The sequence below is a fragment of the Oncorhynchus keta genome, chromosome 11 (assembly GCF_023373465.1).
Source record: "Oncorhynchus keta strain PuntledgeMale-10-30-2019 chromosome 11, Oket_V2, whole genome shotgun sequence".
Classification (NCBI taxonomy): domain Eukaryota; kingdom Metazoa; phylum Chordata; class Actinopteri; order Salmoniformes; family Salmonidae; genus Oncorhynchus; species Oncorhynchus keta.
This window is the reverse complement of record NC_068431.1, coordinates 35,673,740-35,694,436: the sequence shown is the minus strand read 5'-3', so window position 1 is coordinate 35,694,436 and position 20,697 is coordinate 35,673,740. Positions and strand designations below refer to the sequence as shown.

General features: G+C 44.4%; 1 protein-coding gene across 3 annotated transcripts in view; it reads right to left on the bottom strand.

Moving 5' to 3' along the window:
- dscama (Down syndrome cell adhesion molecule a) overlaps positions 1-20,697 on the bottom strand; it is a 176,633-nt gene that overhangs the window by 27,609 nt on the left and 128,327 nt on the right. For all 3 annotated transcript variants that reach the window (XM_035780367.2, XM_035780370.2, XM_035780369.2), the window contains exon 11: positions 17,419-17,598. In XM_035780367.2, the coding sequence (XP_035636260.1) occupies positions 17,419-17,598 (180 nt within the window). The remainder of the gene's footprint in view (positions 1-17,418; positions 17,599-20,697) is intronic.

The following is a 20,697-nucleotide window of genomic DNA, read 5'->3' as shown; positions in this document are numbered from 1 at the left end:
AAACTCTTAGAAAAAAAGGTGCTATCTAGAACCTTAACGTGTTCTTCAGCTGTCCCCATAGGAGAACCCTTTGAAGAACATATTTTGGTTGCAGGTAGAACCCTTTTGGATTCCATGTAGAGAACCCAAAAGGGTTTTTCTAAGAGTGTAGTATTACCATGATTATGACAAAGGTAAGCTCAAACTAGCCTAGCTAAGACTAACATCATGATGAGATCAGGTGAGAGCCCTCCAATGGGACACGACAGTGTTGATGCGTAGTCAATGAAACGCCTATTGTACAGAAGGACTACATGAGGTGAGGTGGCCATCACTCAGCGGGAGATCACACAGACAGGACCAATGTAATCATTGTGTGAGTGAGAGAGTAGCACAGCTGTGTCTGTCTGCCCCGAGGCACATGCCATGGTGCCAGGCTGTTTCATGGGCCTGTAATTGCTGTGTCAATGTATTTTTTAAATATCCGGCAGAATTATGGGTAGAGGAACATGGCTCTGGGGGCAGGGGGGCGAGGTGACTCCTCCACTGGGAGACTCAAACATTGGACAGCCACTCATTTTTTTATTTCACACAGTGCACTACATAAACACACATGCACACGGTTTAATTAGCATTACTGACTGATATGTGTGTCTCTAGCTGACAGAGTAGAGGTTAGGAGAGCCCCGTTTCTAAGCCTGAAGCCCAAAGGGCAACAAACATGATGCATGTCAGCCTGCCTCACTAACTGCCTGCAGGGAATTCTGGGATGTTCTGCTCCCGCTAGACAAAAGCTGCAGCTCCCCCTCCCAGGCTCCCTTTCACCTGACCAGGTTACCATGCCAACTAGCATCGGACAATCTATATCTCCCTCTCCCTCTTTCCCTCCATCCCTGTCCTCAAAGGAGGCCATTTATAGTATCCAGGAATAGAACATGGAGCAGCCATTGATTTTCTACAGGACCGTGATTACATTATCCCAGCCCAGAATGTCGCAATGCAGACCCAGAATAAAAACAGGAATATACAGTACCAGTCAAAAGTTTGGACAAACCTACTCATTCAAGGGTTTTTCTTCTTTTCTTCTTTTATTATTTTCTACATTGTAGAATAATAGTGAAGACAGCAAAACTATTAAATAACACATATGGAATCATGTAGTAAGGGGGTCTCCATCAGCCTATCCTCCGGATACCATCCTCAAACCAACGGGCAGACGGAATGCCTGAATCAAGAAATATGGAAGTACCTTGGAAGTAATATGGAAGTGCCAACACTGCACCCACCAACCACATGAGTGAGGTTGCTATCTAGCCTGGGCCGAATACGCACAGAACTCCCTGGTGCATTCCTCACTCCATCTCACTCCTTTTCAGTGTGTCCTCAGATACCAACCCCCCGTGTTCCCATGGGAGACAGAGCCCGGAACTGTGCCTGCCGTCGATGAGTGGTTTCGACGGAGTGAGCAGGTTTGGGAGACCGCACATCGGCACATAGATCAAGCCTCCCTCTCCCAGAAACGGTTCGCTAACCGGTGTCGCCAACCTACTCCACTCTTCCACCCTGGGCAACATTTGTGGCTCTGAACCCGGGATATCTGGCTTCGTGACCCCTGCAAAAAGTTCAGTCCCCGGTTCATTTGTCCCTTCAAAATAACACACAGCATCAATCCTGTCACCTACCATCTCCAGTTGCCCTGCCATTACCTGATCTCCTCACCCTTCCATGTGTCCCTTCTCAAGCCTGTGATGTACAGCCCTCTCCATCCTCCATTAGTGCACCTTGGCACACCCCCTCTGCTTGATGTCGGCGGTGCACCGGCTTATTCCGTCCAGGCCCTCCTTGACTCCAAGCGCCTGGGAGGTCGCATCCACTACCTGGTGGATTGGGAGGGGTACGGACCCGAAGAAAGGTCCTGGGTCCCTGCCCAGGACATCCTCGAACCAGCCATGATCCTGGCTTTCCACCGTAACCGTCCTGAGCGTCTAGCTCCACGTCCCTGGGGGAGGACCCTTGCTCAGCTTCCTAGGCCTTCAACATACGCTCAATTAGTATTTGGTAGCATTGCCTTTCAATTGTTTAATTTGGGTCAAATGTTTCAAGTAGCCTTCCACAAGCTTCCCACAATAAATTGGGTGAATGTTGGCCCATTCCTCCTGACAGAGCTGATGTAACTGAGTCAGGTTTCTAGGCCTCCTTGCTCGCACACGCTTTTTCAGTTATGCCCACAAATGTTCTATAGGATTGAGGTCAGGGCTTTGTGATGGCCACACCAATACCTTGACTTTGTTGTCCTTAAGCCATTTTTCCCCAACTTTGGAATTATGCTAGGGGTCATTGTCCATTTGGAAGACCCATTTTCAACCAAGCTTTAACTTCCTGACTGATGTATTGAGATGTTGCTTAAATATATCCACGTAATTTTCTTTCCTCATGATGCCATCTAGTTTGTGAAGTGTACCAGTCCCTCCTGCAGAAAAACACCCCCACAACATGATGCTGCCACCCCCATGCTTCAAGGTTGGGATGGTGTTCTTCAGCTTGCAAGCCTCCCCCTTTTTCCTCCAAACATAACGATGGTCATTATGGCCAAACAGTTCTATTTTTGTTTCATCAAACCAGAGGACATTTCTCCAAAAAGTTCCATCTTTGTCCCCATGTGCAGTTGCAAACTAGTCTGGCTTTTTTATGCCAGTTTTGGAGCAGTGGCTTCTTCCTTGCTGAGCGGCCTTTCAAGTTATGTCGATATAGGACTCGTTTTTACTGTGGATATAGATACTTTTGTACCTGTTTCCTCCAGCATCTTCACAAGGTCCTTTGCTGTTGTTCTGGGATTGATTTGCACTTTTCGCACCAAAGTACGTTCATCTCTAGGAGACAGAAAGCGTGTGTCTCTTTCCTGAGCCGTATGATGGCTGCGTGGTCCCATGGTGTTTATACTTGTACTATTGTTTGTACAGATGAACGTGGTACCTTCAGGCATTGGGAAATTGCTCCCAAGGATGAATCAGACTTGTGGAGGTCTACAATGATTTTTCTGAGGTCTTGGCTGATTTCTAATGATTTTCCCATGATGTCAAGCAAAGAGGCATTGAGTTTGAAGGTAGGCCTTGAAAGACATCCACAAGTACACCTCCAATTGACTCAAATGATGTCAATTAGCCTATCAGAAGTTTCTAAAGCGATGACTTAATTTTCTGGAATTTTCCAAGCTGTTTGGACTAGCGTCCCACCACGACAACATCCGATGAAATTGCAGAGCTCGAAATTCAAACTACAAAAATTGTAATATTAAACATGAAAATACAAGTGTCTTACATCATTTAAAAGCTTAACCAAACATGTTGTCAGATTTCAAAAAGGCTTTACGGCGAAAGCATACCATGTGATTATCTGAGAACAGCGCGCGCATACACCAGCATTAAAAACATTTTCCAAACCAGCAGAGGCATCACAAAAATCAGAAATATCGATAAAATAAATGACTTACCTTTGAAGATCTTCCTCTGTTTGCAATCCCAAGGGTCCCAGCTACACAACAAATGGTTGTTTTGTTCGCTAAAGTCCTTCTTTATATCACAAAAAATTATTTAATTGGCGCGTTTGATTCAGTAATCCACTCATTCAACATGCAGACAAAGGAATCCCAAAAGCTACCGGTAAACTTCGTCCAAACAAGTCAAACAACATTTCTAATCAATCCTCAGGTACCCTGATATGTAAATAAACAATAGAATTTAAGACGGAATGTAGTAAGTAGTATGTTCAATACCGGAGATAGATGACGAAGTGCGTGCCCTCATTCACAAGACTAGAGTCCTCCTGAGGGACACCTTGAAAAACTACAACTACTTGATCATTTTTCAAAAAACAAGCCTGAAACCCTTTCTAAAGACTGTTGATATCTAGTGGAAGCCATAGGAACTGCAATCTGGGAGGAATTATTTGGAATATCCCATAGGCTGGCATTGAAATGGCCTCTGACCTAAATAAAAGACATACTGGATGGATTCTCCTCAGGTTTTCGCCTGCCATATCAGTCAGTTCTGTTATACTCACAGACATTATTTGAACAGTTTAAGAAACTTCAGAGGGTTTCTATTCAATGCTACCAATTATATGCATATCCATATCCAGTTTACTTTGGGCATATCAGTCATCCGAACTTCCGAATACTGCCCCCTAGCCCAAAGAGGTTAAAGGCACAGTCAACTTTGTGTATGTAGGGGCCTCCCGGGTGACGCCGTGGTCTGCAGTGCTAGCTGTGCCACCAGAGACTCTCGGTTCGAGCCCAGGCTCTGTCGCAGCCGGCCGCGACCGGGAGGCCCATGGGGCGGTGCACAATTGGCCCAGCGTCCGGGTTAGGGAGGGTTCGGCCAGCAGGTCTTGTCTCATCGCGCACTAGCGACTCCTGTGGCGGGCCGGGCGCAATGTACGCTGACCAGGTCGCTAGGTGTACAGTGTTTCCTCCGACAAATTGGTGCGGCTGGCTTCCAGGTTGGATGCGCGCTGTGCTAAGAAGCAGTGCGGCTTGGTTGGGTTATGTTTCGGAAGACGCATGGCTCTAGACCTCCGCATCTCCCGAGTCCGTACGGGAGTTGCAGCGATGAGACAACACAGTAACTACCAACAATTTAAAAATAAATGTAAAAAACTTAGTGTATGTAAATATACAGTGAATTATAAGTGAAATAATCTGTCTGTAAACAATTGTTGGAAAAATTACTAATGTCATGCAAAAATTAGATGTCCTAACCGACTTGCCAAAACTATAGTCTGTTACAAAGACATTTGTGGAGTTGTTGAAAAACGAGTTTTAATGACTGTATATTCGAAGCTCTGTTTTTCCCGTAATTTAATCCTCCCGTGTATCATAGTTTTTGCCTGCCTCGCTAGCGATGCCTTTTGCCTATTCCCTATTCCCCTCGGATTTCCTGTTGTCAACCTATTGCCTGATCTCCCGGACGACATTATTTTTCTGCCTGTACTGTTGCCTTTCTGGCCCCCCTGTGTATGACCTTCTGCCTGCCCTTGGACCCAGCTACCTGCCTCCTCCTGTGTATGACCTTCTGCCTGCCCTTGGACCCAGCTACCTGGGTGGTCCTTTACAAATAAACACCTGCTGCGCCCTGCGCTTGAAACCAGCTCTATGTCTCCCATCATGTTCATTACAAAGGCTTAGATTGGCTACTTTGAAGAGCCTAAAATATAAAATATATTTTGATTTGTTTAACACTTTTTTGGTTACTACATGATTCCAGACAAAGACATGAATAATATTGCTTCAGGTTGTCTTACCAGCCAGGCTTATATACATTCAGGTCCATAAATATTGGCACCCTTGATAAAGATGAGCAAAAAAAAGACTGTATAAACAAAATAATACAAATATTGAGCTATATTGTATGCTAAAAAAGGGAAAATATACTATTTTTTACGAAAACAATTGCTCAGATAAAGAAAGTCGATTTTTTTATTTGTTATTATCAATTTCATAAAAAACATCTAAATAAAGATAGGAGTCAAAAGTATTAGCACACTTGTTTTCAATACTCCAGCACTCTCCCTTTGCAAGGATAACGACACTGAGACTTATTTTTCTAAAATGTTTTATGAGATTGGAAAAAACGTTGAGAGCTACAGTATCTTAGACTATTCCTCCATACAGAATCTTTCCACATCCTTGATATCCTTTGTCTGCTCTTATGGACTGCCCTCTTCGATTCACACCACATGTTTTCATTGGGGTTCAAGTCTGGAGACTGAGATGGCCATTACATTTTTTTGATTTTGTGGTTAATTTACAATTTCTTTGTGGAATTTGATTAGTGCTTGGGGTTATTGTCTTGCTGGAATATCTACTTGTGGCCAAGTGTCAACCTCTTGGTAGAGGTAACCTTGTTTTTGGCTAATAATTTTGACCTCTATCTTTTTTGTCACTTGTTAAGCAAAATCTCTTTCTCTGAGAAATTGTATTAGTATGAAATAATATAAGCACAGTATTTGTATTATTATTTATTTGATTGTCTTTTTTTCTTATCATTATCAAGGGTGACAATAATTATGGACCTGACTCTAAATCTACCATACATATGCCAGATGTGAAATATACAGCAGGCCTACATGTCCACCATCTTATGCAGTCAGTTGAAACAGACAACAAAACTTCCTGTCTCCTACCAACCTTTTTATTTATTTTTAATTATTTAACCTTTATTTAACTAGGCAAGTCAGTTAAAGAACAAATTCTTATTTACGATGGCGGCTTCCAAAAGCCAAAAGGCCTCTTGTGGGGACCGGGTCTGGGATTAAAAATGAAAAATCAAATGCAAATATAGGACAAAACACACATCACGACAAGTAAGACACCACAACACTACATAAAGAGAGACCTAAGACAACAACATAACATGGCAGCAACACATTTAAACACAGCATGCCAACAACATGGTAGCAGCACAACATGGTAGCAGAACAAAACATGGTACAAACATTATTGGGCACAGACAACAGCACAAAGGGCAAGAAGGTAGAGACAACAATACATCACGCGAAGCAGCCACAACTGTCAGTAGGCCTACATGTCCACCATCTTATTCAGTCAGTTGAAACAGACAAAACTTCCCGTCTCCTACTGTCCTTTTAGTTTTTTATGACACCGTTGTACCATCATCCACATGCAGTACATTTAATCATATCCATATCTACCCAGCATGGACATCTAACAGTAACATTAACTTATGATTGTAGATTCCAGGTCGAATAGATAGCCGCAGGCATCCGGCTCCGTTTACCCCACCAGAGTGAGTGTCTGGCTGTGGAATGTAGGCCACAGGGTGCCCTGGTTGGATGACTGGGCCATGGGTGTGAGACGAGAACAAGACAAGATCACTCCCAACAGGAGCCCACTGCCCCTGGGGCATTGTGTGTTGTGTGTGTGTGTGTGTGTGTGTGTGTGTGTGTGTGTGTGTGTGTGTGTGTGTGTGTGTGTGTGTGTGTGTGTGTGTGTGTGTGTGTGTGTGTGTGTAGAGTGGACAGGTAGGGGGAAGGGCGGTGATGGCACAGATTTGACTGGTTCACTGGGTGCTAGCTCCACTCACTGCACCAAAATAATTCCCTTAGCTGCACAATTGGGTTGGACATTGAGCATGATGCTGAGTATATGTCTGCAGACAGGCTGCTTTGTGTGGGTAGTTGGAGGGCTGAAACAAGGGAAGGAATGAGAGAGAGAAAGCGAGAGTGAAAGAGAAAATAATTCTTACTCCAGTCTGAGGGAAGCGGTCTGATTGGGTGATTGGGAGGTTGGCGACCAGGCGACAACACTGTTTTTCTAAAGTTAAGTCTCATTATGAGCGTGCTCTCATCATTGTGTCTCGGTGCGTTACGAGTGTGATGCTCTTAATTGATCCTAATTGGCACTGATAAACATTGAGTGGTTGTTGACCCACTAATAGAATAAACCTACTCTGGATTAGTGATGCATCCAGTCAATTGCATCAGTGGAGGTAGGTATACGGTAGAGGAGACTAGTCATTTAGACATGGGAATGGGTTCAAATCCTGTTGTTGCCCTCAGCTGCACAAAATATATATAAAGACATGGATAGTTTTAAATAAGGTAGACTTAAGTATTAAGGTGTCTAGGCAATATGCCAAATATTGTGAATCTATCATGAATAAAGAGTGAATAATGTGAGCATGCACTCTCGCACTCTCACACACACACACACACACTCTCGCACTCTCACACACACTCTCGCACTCACACACACACACACACACACACACACACACACACACACACACACACACACACACACACACACACTCACACTCACACACACACACACACACACACACACACACACACACACACACACACACTCACACACACTCACACACTCACACTCTCGCACTCTCACACACACACTCGCACACTCTCGCACTCTCACACACACACACACGCCCGCACACACACAGAGCTGTGAAAATACTGCTATTGCGACACAAGCAATTTCTGCTGACTGTGGGTGTCTGTGACATCGTTCACATACGAGGATGCATGGTGTATTATGGTTAGGCATTAGCCTATGCACAGACACTAATCACAATAAAAGTGTTTCACTACGACATCACAATAGCGGCAATTCATTTCCCTGTGGGTCCGCCACAATAGCCTGGCTGAATGGAATCTGTCGAAACCACTGAATTACAGTAGCAGCCTGCGAGGGTCATGATTCTTCAGTAATGACCATGATTTTTCAGTAATGGCCTGTGTGTGTGTGTGTGTGTGTGTGTGTGTGTGTGTGTGTGTGTGTGTGTGTGTGTGTGTGTGTGTGTGTGTGTGTGTGTGTGTGTGTGTGTGTGTGTGTGTGTGTGCACATGCATGTGTGTGCCTATTAGTGTCTTTTCCAGAAATACAACCAGGTAAACTTGTGAGCGGGGTAACCCAGCCAAGAGCTCATCCAGTACTGTATATCACCTGACCACTTTACAGCCAGTCAGTTCCAGTGTTGCTGTAATCGTCTCCTAAGCCACTTAAGTGGCAGCAGCTTCTCCAGCAGCAGTGGTGTCGTATAGCCTGGATAAACAACACACACCAGCACAGTGCAGAGTGTACTGCATGCTACATGTTTACTGTCTATGAAGAAGAGGGCACAGTCCGGTGTGTGTACAGTATGTAACATTACACCTGCTCAGAAGAGGACAGGTTAATGAGGGTCTCGTCTGGCACAAATGCACTGATCCACAGGAGACCAGTGGACAAGGCTCCCAGGGAGGCTCAGGTTCCAGAGAGCAGGAGGGCCAGACACAACCAACACCCTGATCACACAACCACCCGCACAACGATCAAAACAACAACCTGAACCTGACACTCCGGGAGCTGAGCTCAGCTGAGGAAGAACACTGACACACAGGCTCACAAACAGACACACAAACACTACAGAAGGACATTAATAACAGGGTGTGTGTGTGTGTGTGTACACACAAAACATTCGAAGCAGCCTATGTCCAAACAATTTACACGGGGATGAAAATCAGCCACTGCTGTGGGTACTCTGCTGTGTGTGTCTAGACATAAGGTTTTAGCTACTGTAAGTACATATAATTGTGTTTAATGGGGTGTGCATCCATATGAGTGTGTGTGTTCTGTGTTTGTAAGTGTATGTGTCCTGGTATATGTATTGTGTGTGTTGGTAAGTGTATGTGTCCTGGTATAGGTATTGTGTGTGTGTTGTGTGTGTGTGTGTGTGTGTGTGTGTGTGTGTGTGTGTGTGTGTGTGTGTGTGTGTGTGTGTGTGTGTGTGTGTGTGTGTGTGTGTGTGTGTGTGTGTGTGTGTGTGTGTGTGTGTGTGTGCACATGCATGTGTGTGCCTATTAGTGTCTTTTCCAGAAATACAACCAGGTAAACTTGTGAGCGGGGTAACCCAGCCAAGAGCTCATCCAGTACTGTATATCACCTGACCACTTTACAGCCAGTCAGTTCCAGTGTTGCTGTAATCGTCTCCTAAGCCACTTAAGTGGCAGCAGCTTCTCCAGCAGCAGTGGTGTCGTATAGCCTGGATAAACAACACACACCAGCACAGTGCAGAGTGTACTGCATGCTACATGTTTACTGTCTATGAAGAAGAGGGCACAGTCCGGTGTGTGTACAGTATGTAACATTACACCTGCTCAGAAGAGGACAGGTTAATGAGGGTCTCGTCTGGCACAAATGCACTGATCCACAGGAGACCAGTGGACAAGGCTCCCAGGGAGGCTCAGGTTCCAGAGAGCAGGAGGGCCAGACACAACCAACACCCTGATCACACAACCACCCGCACAACGATCAAAACAACAACCTGAACCTGACACTCCGGGAGCTGAGCTCAGCTGAGGAAGAACACTGACACACAGGCTCACAAACAGACACACAAACACTACAGAAGGACATTAATAACAGGGTGTGTGTGTGTGTGTGTACACACAAAACACTCGAAGCAGCCTATGTCCAAACAATTTACACGGGGATGAAAATCAGCCACTGCTGTGGGTACTCTGCTGTGTGTGTCTAGACATAAGGTTTTAGCTACTGTAAGTACATATAATTGTGTTTAATGGGGTGTGCATCCATATGAGTGTGTGTGTTCTGTGTTTGTAAGTGTATGTGTCCTGGTATATGTATTGTGTGTGTTGGTAAGTGTATGTGTCCTGGTATAGGTATTGTGTGTGTCTGTGTGTGTGTGTGTGTGCGTGTGTGTGTGTGTGTGTGTGTGTGTGTGTGTGTGTGTGTGTGTGTGTGTGTGTGTGTGTGTGTGTGTGTGTGTGTGTGTGTATGTGTGTGTGTGTGTGTGTGTGTGTGTGTGTGTGTGTGTGTGTGTGTGTGTGTGTGTGTGTGTGTGTGTGTGTGTGTGTGTGTGTGCACATGCATGTGTGTGCCTATTAGTGTCTTTTCCAGAAATACAACCAGGTAAACTTGTGAGCGGGGTAACCCAGCCAAGAGCTCATCCAGTACTGTATATCACCTGACCACTTTACAGCCAGTCAGTTCCAGTGTTGCTGTAATCGTCTCCTAAGCCACTTAAGTGGCAGCAGCTTCTCCAGCAGCAGTGGTGTCGTATAGCCTGGATAAACAACACACACCAGCACAGTGCAGAGTGTACTGCATGCTACATGTTTACTGTCTATGAAGAGGAGGGCACAGTCTGGTGTGTGTACAGTATGTAACATTACACCTGCTCAGAAGAGGACAGGTTAATGAGGGTCTCGTCTGGCACAAATGCACTGATCCACAGGAGACCAGTGGACAAGGCTCCCAGGGAGGCTCAGGTTCCAGAGAGCAGGAGGGCCAGACACAACCAACACCCTGATCACACAACCACCCGCACAACGATCAAAACAACAACCTGAACCTGACACTCCGGGAGCTGAGCTCAGCTGAGGAAGAACACTGACACACAGGCTCACAAACAGACACACAAACACTACAGAAGGACATTAATAACAGGGTGTGTGTGTGTGTGTGTGTGTACACACAAAACACTCGAAGCAGCCTATGTCCAAACAATTTACACGGGGATGAAAATCAGCCACTGCTGTGGGTACTCTGCTGTGTGTGTCTAGACATAAGGTTTTAGCTACTGTAAGTACATATAATTGTGTTTAATGGGGTGTGCATCCATATGAGTGTGTGTGTTCTGTGTTTGTAAGTGTATGTGTCCTGGTATATGTATTGTGTGTGTTGGTAAGTGTATGTGTCCTGGTATAGGTATTGTGTGTGTGTGTGTGTGTGTGTGTGTGTGTGTGTGTGTGTGTGTGTGTGTGTGTGTGTGTGTGTGTGTGTGTGTGTGTGTGTGTGTGTGTGTGTGTTGGTAAGTGTACGTGTTCTGGTATATGTATTGTGTGTGTCTGTGTGTCTGTGTGTTGGTAAGTGTACGTGTCCTGGTACATGTATTGTGTGTGTGTTTGTAAGTGAACGTGTCCTGGTATATGTATTGTGTGTGTGTGTTTGTAAGTGAACGTGTCCTGGTATATGTATTGTGTGTGTGTGTTTGAGTAAGTGTGTGAGAGTATTGTATGACTGACTGAGTCAGAGAGACTGGTTCGGCAGTCTCAAATGGAGGTTGCTATGGAACATTTTCAACGCTGCAGGAGCTGTGTTTATTTTGCTTTATTCCGGAACAATGTGGACCGCCTTGACTTTCAACGCAGCAACTGTTTGCTTGCAGAGGAATACAGGGTCGAGGTGGCTTCTCTTAGAAAACAAGTAGCGAACCAACACAAGCTATTTGGGAATCCACGCCTGTCTACTTATTATTTTTCTTCTACCCCAGTAGCAGGACGCTGTTCTGGTCTGGTGGAAGTGTCGCCCCAGTGTCGGCTCTCCACAGCCAACTGGTCGGTACTGTGCATGTATCCCTCCCCGGAGGGGCCTCTCCCTTCCCTGAAGAATGGAGCTAGCAGGATGCTCCTGGATGATGGGGGATGTTCCTGTTCTCGACCCAACCAACCAGCCATGGAAATATGTCACTCATCATGTATCATGGAGATACTGTATGTCACTCGCCATGGAAGTCGAAAAAAACGTCCTCTGGCAGAGAGGGCCTCCTTGGAGATGTTAAGTCCGGACCGGACACAGACCAGAAACGGCTTTGCTGCCCTGGATCCAGAGGTTCCGGTGCCTTCTGCCCTAGTGGTGTGGTCATGTACCATAAAGAGGGATTTAGGAAAATTACAATTGGCTCAGAACATGGCAGCATGGCTGGCCCTTAAAAGTACACAGGGAGCTAACATTAATGATATTTTTATAGAACCTTTATTTAACTAGGCAAGCCAGTTAAGAACAAATTCTTATTTACAATGACGGCCTACCAAAAGGCAAAAGTCCTCCTGCAGGGACGGGGGCTGGGATTAAAAATTTAAAATAAATAAAATAAAAATATTGGACAAAACACACATCACGACAAGAGCGACAACACTACATAAAGAGAGTCCTAAGACAACAACATAGCATGGGAGCAACACATGACAACACAACATGGCAGCAGCACAGGGTACAAACATTATTGGGCTCAGACAACAGCACAAAGGGCAAGAAGGTTGAGACAACAATACATCACACGAAGCAGCCACAACTGTCAGTAAGAGTGTCCGTGATTGAGTCTTTGAATGAAGAGATTGAGATAACTGTCCAGTTTGAGTGTTTGTTGCAGCTCGTTCCAGTCGCTAGCTGCAGCGAACTGAAAAGACAAGAGACCCAGGGATGTGTGTGCTTTGGGGACCATTAACAGAATGTGACTGGCAGAATGGGTGTTGTATGTGGAGGATCAGGGCTGCAGTAGATATCTCAGATAGGGGGGAGTGAGGCCTAAGAGGGTTTTATAAATAAGCATCAACCAGTGGGTCTTGCGACGGGTATACAGAGATGACCATGATATGCATGTCAATCTCTAATGGCTCAAAGTGGAAGAGAGATTGACTTCATCACTACTTGTTTTTGTAAGAAGTGTTGACAAGCTGAATGTACCAAGCTGTCTATTTAACTTACTAGCACACAGCTCAGACACCCATGCATACCCCACAAGACATGACACCAGAGGTCTCTTCACAGTCCCCAAGTCCAGAACAGACCGTGGGAGGCGCACAGTACTACATAGAGCCATGGCCAACTCTATTCCACATCAGGTAACTGATGCAAACAGTAGAATCAGATGAAAAAAACAGGTCAAAATATACATTATGGAACAGCGGGAACTGTGAACAAACACTCACAATGGTACAGACAAACACATTCACACACTAGAGTTAGCACATGCACTCTAGAAACATGCACATTGTAATATTGTTGTATGGTGGCATTATACATTTAAGCAATAAGGCCAGGTGGTGTGTGGTTTATGGCCAATATACCATGGCTAAGGAGAATCAACAGTTCCTCTTTCATACAGAAAATCTATGCAGTTTACACAGTCTATTCACCATCAACATCATACGTGGAAATCCTTCAACGGCAAGATGAAAACAAGTATCGCCTCAATTTTCTACAGTTTACTTTTTTTTGCCTGAAGAGGGCAGTGTTTCTATTGGGAAAATCTACAGTGAGAACGTATAGTACAGTATAATGCGGCATGCATGTGGAAGCAGCAGACTGAAAGTGAGGAACGCTTGGAGGGATCCCGCTTTTTATTAGTTGTCAAATAAAACTGCTTTCATTTCACTTGAAGCACAAGAATATGGTAGAGCGTATGTCATAGGTTGGATAACTACATTGCATCGTAAGAAATAATGTCACATCTAATTGTAGAGATAACGTAAGATTGGGAACCATGTCTGAAGAGGCTGAAAACATCAAATCAATAGACGTGTGTGTGTGTGTGTGTGTGTGTGTGTGTGTGTGTGTGTGTGTGTGTGTGTGTGTGTGTGTGTGTGTGTGTGTGTGTGTGTGTGTGTGTGTGTGTGATGAGGGGGATGGAACTGGCTCTAGAGGGGGGTGATGGGCACAACTCCCCACCGTGTCACTACCAATCAAATCCCAGTGGTTAGACTGGGAGACATACAATGATGGGAGATGGAGGGAAGGAGGGAGGAGAGATAGATACAGACAGACAGGGGAGGGGAAATCATATTGCATCAGAAATTAAATAGTTAATTATTACACACACATAAAGACAGAGAGAGAAATACAGAAAGGGAAGACTGAGCAAAATAGGAAGCAGAGGAGGAGGAGGAGGAGGAAAAGGAGGAGAGGAAGCCAGACATACAGAAAAGCAGCCTAGGGAGGGGGAGAAGAGAGAGAAGGGAAAAAAAGAGAGAGAGATAGACTGGTAGCCCATCCCTCCCCCAGCCCTCTTTTCCACATGGCAGCCTCTGCCTGCTTATAGAGTTCAGAGCCTAATGGAGGGGAGCTAAGTCCATGGCCACTCAGCGGATAAACGTCTGTGTTTCTCAGAGAGAAATAGAGCGATGGAGACCGGCGACACTGCATGGATGCTTTTGTGGGATGCGTTCAGGCAGAATGACACAGGGCCGTGGTGGTGGTGGCACCACACTGGTGGCCTCTCTGTCACAGAGCACAGTGACTTCAATCAACTTAACCTTCAGCCATTTAACCTCTTGAAGATAGGGGGCACTATTTTTATGTTTGGAGAAATAAAGTCCCAAAGTAAACGGCCTATTTCTCAGGACCAGATGCTAGAATATGCATATTATTGACAGATTAGGATAGAAAACACTCTAAAGTTTCCAAAACAGTCAAAATTTTGTCTGTGAGTTAAACAGAACTGATATTGCAGGCTAAAACCCGAGGAAAATCCAATCAGGAAGTGCCCCTGTTTTTGAAACCTCTCTGTTGTTATGCATCCCTATTGCCCATTTAAAGGGATATCAACCAGATTCCTTTTTCTATGGCCCTAAGGTGTCTCTAGACATAGTTTCAGGCTTTTATTTTGAAGAATGAGCATGAACGACCACATTGTGTAAGTGGATAGGTGGGGGCTCTCAGAGTGAGTTGTGCGCAAAAGAGAAAGGCGGTCATTGTTACTCCCGGTCCTAGTGAAAAGCCAACTGTCCCGGTTGATATATTATCAAATAGATATTTGAAAAACACCCTGAGGATTGATTATAAAAAACGTTGACATTTTGGATATAATTTGGAATTTTTGTCTGCGTTGTTGTGTCCGCTCTTTCCGGTGGATTCCTGGGCATAACGCACCAAACTAATGGAGGTATTTGGATATAAAACATTTGTTGTCCAACTGGGAGTCTCGTGAGTGAAAACATCCGAAGATCAAAGGTAAACAATTAATTTGATTGCTTTTCTGATTTTCGTGACCAAGTTACCTGATGCTAAGTGTACTTATTGTTTTGTCTAGCGATCGATAAACTTACACAAACGCTTGTATTGCTTTCGCTGTAAAGCCTCATTTCAAAATCTGAGATGACAGGTGGATTAACAAAAGGCTATGCTGTGTTTTGCAATATTGCACTTGTGATTTCATGAATATGAATATTTTCTAGTAATATTATTTGACTGTGGCGCTATGCTATTCAGCGTTGCTGATGACAATTATATCGGATCCGAGATGGGTAGTTCAGAGAGGTTAACGCCACCACCACCACGCAGCACTTTACTGGATCACCTCACTGTAAATACAGGGAAAGATGACCCGCTAATAATCACTGTCCATCCATACAGGGCTGAAATGTGGATCTTAGACATCCCTATGTCGTGTCTTTGGCTATGCCAGATTAAGTGATATGACATGCTATTCTATAAACTAATTTCTCCGTAATTAATTTCACCTGATTGAGCTAATGATGTAAATGTAATTAACTAGAGAGTTGGGCACCACAAAATAATATTTATAGAGTTGTTATCTTCCGGATAAACTCTTAAAGACCTAGTAATATTTTACATCAATAGCAGTCAATATCAATCATCATCTTAATTCAGTCTCATCTGAAAGTTGTAAATTCTTGGTTATGTGCACGAACCCTGGCTAACAATTTGAATCAGCAATACAAAATTGGGTTTAACTATTTATTTACTAAATACCTAACTAATCACACATACACATAATTAAATCATAACTTGATTACAAATTACGTCATAAAGGAAAACGTCCCTAGCGGGCGGAACAGATATGACAGCTTGTTACACAAAGGAAAAGGGCTGGGTTTGAGTGAAAGAGCGGGAAGACTGAGGGACACAGGGAGAAGCTGTGCTATCGTAAATACAGTATCTAATGCATTCTAAATTACCGCCAATTTGGAAAAGGAAAATGCAATAAATATTTACTCTGAGCTGCGCTTCGGTAGGTTGGTGGCAGATGAAAGGCCGTGTTGCCAAACCGAGTCCTTTGAAGAATGTCTCTGGTTGTCAATTGGATATGTTGTAGTAACGTCATTGGGTGATAGACGGGATACTCTGTCTGTTCCTTCCTAACCCTCGTCGCATCTGCTGTTGCTAACTCAACGGCTAGGAGGTATCACTTCTGTAGTGAATAAGAGTTCAAAGTTCATACCATTCGCAACCAAAGCTCACGCTGATGTTGGCTTCGTTCTGTAGTTATCATCTGAACCATTCTGACATAGGACCGTCGTCCTACATCCTCAGAACAGTAGGCTATATTGTCGTCAAGGGCTTATATAGGAAAGGGAGAGGAGGGCGTGTTTGAAAAGTTCTATAGCCCATGTCCCTTCACAGGGGCGGGCCACTGATTGAGCAGAGCCCTGTCTTATGAAAACCCAAATCTCACATTTTAGAAGCTAAAATCACATTTCATCCCATCACAAATAATTCAATATTCAAACATTTAAATTGAACAACAATTCCATGTGAATCCGATAACTCTGATGTGTAGACTTTCCACTGTAGAGTTTATGTCATCTTATCATTGATGAGAATGTCTCAGATGACAACCGAACTGACATCATATTCATTAAGTACCACCGCATTTGTTCAATTGGTCGCATTTCCAGAATATAGTTAATTTCCCCCCACCTTCTGATGTTCCCAGAATCTCTATGTTAACCAAGGGTTTTGCAAATGTAACCTCAGTAGTGTAGAGAGAGGAAAAAGGTGGAAAGAGGTATTTATGACTGTCATAAACCTACCCCCCAGGCCAACGTCATGACACCTATAACACTTTATTCCAACACAGAGACACTCACTCCAGCACAGAACAGTAACATTACTCAACAACAAATAGACTTCACAAAATGACTGCTATGAATGTCTCTAATGGGGGCCAACATGTAGCCTACTGCTTCCCCATGGGTCTCTCTGTTGAAGTTCCAGTACATGATCCTTTCAAGAAGAGAGGTCTTACTTTTAACACTGAGCTTTAAAAAAATGTACATTGGAGAAGACAGACATTCCAGGATAAAGAGGGAGTCTTCCATTTGACATTGAGATCCATATGTATAAAGCCATGAAACATGGGGGTCTTCAGTGACTTACTTTTGACGTTGAGGTACATGGACTTGCTGACGTCAGCTCCCACGTCATTGCTGACCTTACACAAGTAGTAGCCGCTGTCCTCCTCCAGCACATGTTTGATTAGCAGAGAGCCGTTGACCAGCACCTGGATACGGAAGCCTGAGTTCAGGGCTATAGGCTGGAACTGGGGAACTCCCGCACCTGGGGACAGAGAGAGAGAAAGGGAGGGGTGGATGGAGGGAGAGGAGGAAGGGGAGGTGTAAGATGTTTTAATAACACCCTTTGCATTGTTTATGATCAAATTAAGAGAAATTACTACATAATGGATGGATGTTTTGCATCAACAAACAGTAGAGTACATTTCCTTTTACTCTGTTATCGTAATGTGAGAAGCTGTTGCTTTCCTTTCTCTTACTGTTGGTTTAGACTTACAGTACAGTGCTGCACTTTCACCATTCAACCTCAAGGCTGTGGACACTGTGTTTGCTGTGTTGGCTAAACGAATGATCTATAATAAAAAAAGCTTTCCGTAGAACACGCAATGCTGTGTTTACGCAATTCAGCAAGATAGTCAGAGGAGTAGAAATGTGAGATGCACAGTTACAAAATAACTGTTCTCCTCAATCATGAACCCAGTGTGTAAACAGATCAACATAGTGGTCAGAAGCAAGAAGAGTAGCTTCTAAATAATGCTGGGATGTGTTCAGCAGGGTACACTGTACTGTAGAAAAATGTTTTGCAATTGAAAAGAAACATGTGTGTTCTAATTGGACAGGTTCAGGCAGTACCACACCATTTCACTCCATGTCAAGACATTTACTCTCTACTAAACACCACCCTTGTACACTGAGAGTACAAAAACATTAGGAACACCTGCTCTTTCCATGGCAGACTGGCCAGGTGAATCCAGGTGAAAACTATGACCCCTTATTGATGTCACTTGTTCAATCCACTTCAATCAGTGTAGGTGAAGGGGAGGAGACAGGTTAAAGAAGGACTTTTAAGCCTGGAGACAATTGAAACATGGATTGTGTCTGTGTGCCGGTCAGAGAGTGAATGGCACATATTGACCCTTTTTTAGGGGGTAGATCAGCTTTAATATTGCAGATAGATTGTAGCTTTCATCAATCGAACATCTCTGGAGAGACCTGAAAATAGCTGTACAGCGACGCTCCCCATCTAAACTGACAGAGATTAAGAGGATCTGCAAAGAAGAATGGGAGAAACTCCCCAAATACAGGTGCGCCAAGCTTGTAGCGTCAAACCCAAGGAGACTCGACTGCCAAAGGTGCTTCAACAAAGTACTGAGTAAAGGGTCTAGGTATTCTTATGTAAATGTGATATTTCCAATTTTTTATGATACATTTGCAAGAATTTCTAAAAACCTGTTTGTGCTTTGTCATTACGGGGTATTGTGTGTAGATTAAGGAGAGAAAAAAACCCAATTTAATCTATTTTATAATAAGGCTGTAACGTAACAAAATGTGGAAAACGTCAAGGGGTTTGAAAACTTTTGGAATGAACTGTATTTTTGTTAGCTGCATGTGTGACATAACTCCACTAATGCTAAACTCAGCAACAACAAAAAAGAAACGTCCCTTTTTCAGGACCCTGTCTTTCAAAGATAATTCGTAAAAATCCAAATAACTTCACAGATCTTCATTGTAAAGGGTTTAAACACTGTTTCCCATGCTTGTTCATTGATCCATAAACAATTAATGAACATGCACCTGTGGAACGGTCGACACTAACAACTTACAGACAACTTACAGTAGGCAATTAAGGTCACAGTTATGAAAATTGCAGAAAGAGGCCTTTCTACTGACAAACAAAAGAAAGATGCCCAGGGTCCCTGCTCATCTGCATGAACATGCCTTAGGCATGCTGCAAGGAGGCATGAGGACTGCAGATGTGGCCAGGGCAATAAATTGCAATGTCCGTACTGTGAGACGCCTAAGACAGCGCTACAGGGAGACAGGACGGACAGCTGATCGTCCTCGCAGTGCCAGACCACGTGTAACAACACCTGCACAGGATTGGTACATCCGAACATCACACCTGCGGGACAGGTACAGGATGGAAACAACAACTGCCCGAGTTACGCCAGGAACGCACAATCCCTCCATCAGTGCTCAGACTGTCCGCAATAGACTGAGAGAGTGTGGACTGAGGGCATGTAGGTTCTCAACAGACATCACCGGCAACAACGTTGCCTATGGGCACAAACCCACCGCTGCTGGACCAGACAGGACTGGCAAAAAGTGCTCTTCACTGACGAGTCGCAGTTTTGTCTCACCGGAGGTGATGGTCGGATTCGCGTTTATCGTCGAAGGAATCAGTGTTTCACCGCGGCCTGTAATCTTAAGCGGGACGAGGTGGACGGTCCGTCATCGTCTGTGACGGTGTGTCACAGCATGAACGGACTGAGCTTGTTGTCATTGAAGGCACTCTCAACGCTGTGTGTTACAAGGAAGACATCCTCCTCCCTCATGTGGTACCCTTCCTGCAGGTTCATCCTGACATGACCCTTCAGCATGACAATGCCACCAGCCATACTGCTCGTTCTGTGCGTGATTTCCTTCAAGACAGGAATGTCAGTATTCTGCCATGGCCAGCGAAGAGCCGAAATTCAATCCCATTGAGCACGTCTGGGATCTGTTGGATTGGAGGGTGAGGGCTAGGGCCATTCGCCCCAAAATGTCCGGGAACTTGCAGGTGCCTTGGAGGAAGAGTGGGGACACATCTCACAGCAAGAACTGGCAAATCTGGTGCAGTCCATGAGGAGGAGATGCACTGCAGTACTTAATGCAACTGATGGCCACACCAGATACTGACTGTTACTTTGATTATGAACCCCCCTTTGATCAGGGACACATTATTCAATTTATGTTAGCCACATGCCTATGGAACTTGTTCAGCTTATGTCTCAGTTGTTGAATCTTGTTATGTTCACACAAATATTTACACATTGTGTAAACCGTGGGGTGTTGGGTTGACTGTGCAGAGATTGACACAGAGACAGGGAGGTTTTATTCTGTACAAACAACTTTACTAAGACAGAAAATAAACATAAAGAAATTCACTTAGGTTTGGCTTGGTCCTTCTTCTCTACTGTGGCTTGGTGTCGGTCTCTCCCAGTTCTCTCTCTCGGTGTGCCACTGTACTTCTTTTATTTGGCCTCCACGGCTGGTTGGCACTTTCCTCTAATTACCTCCACTTAGAGCTGTCCATGTTGGGGTGCCCAGCTGCCGTATTCCCAGCAGAGGGAGCCAACATCGCCTCACGTACCTCCCCTCTATT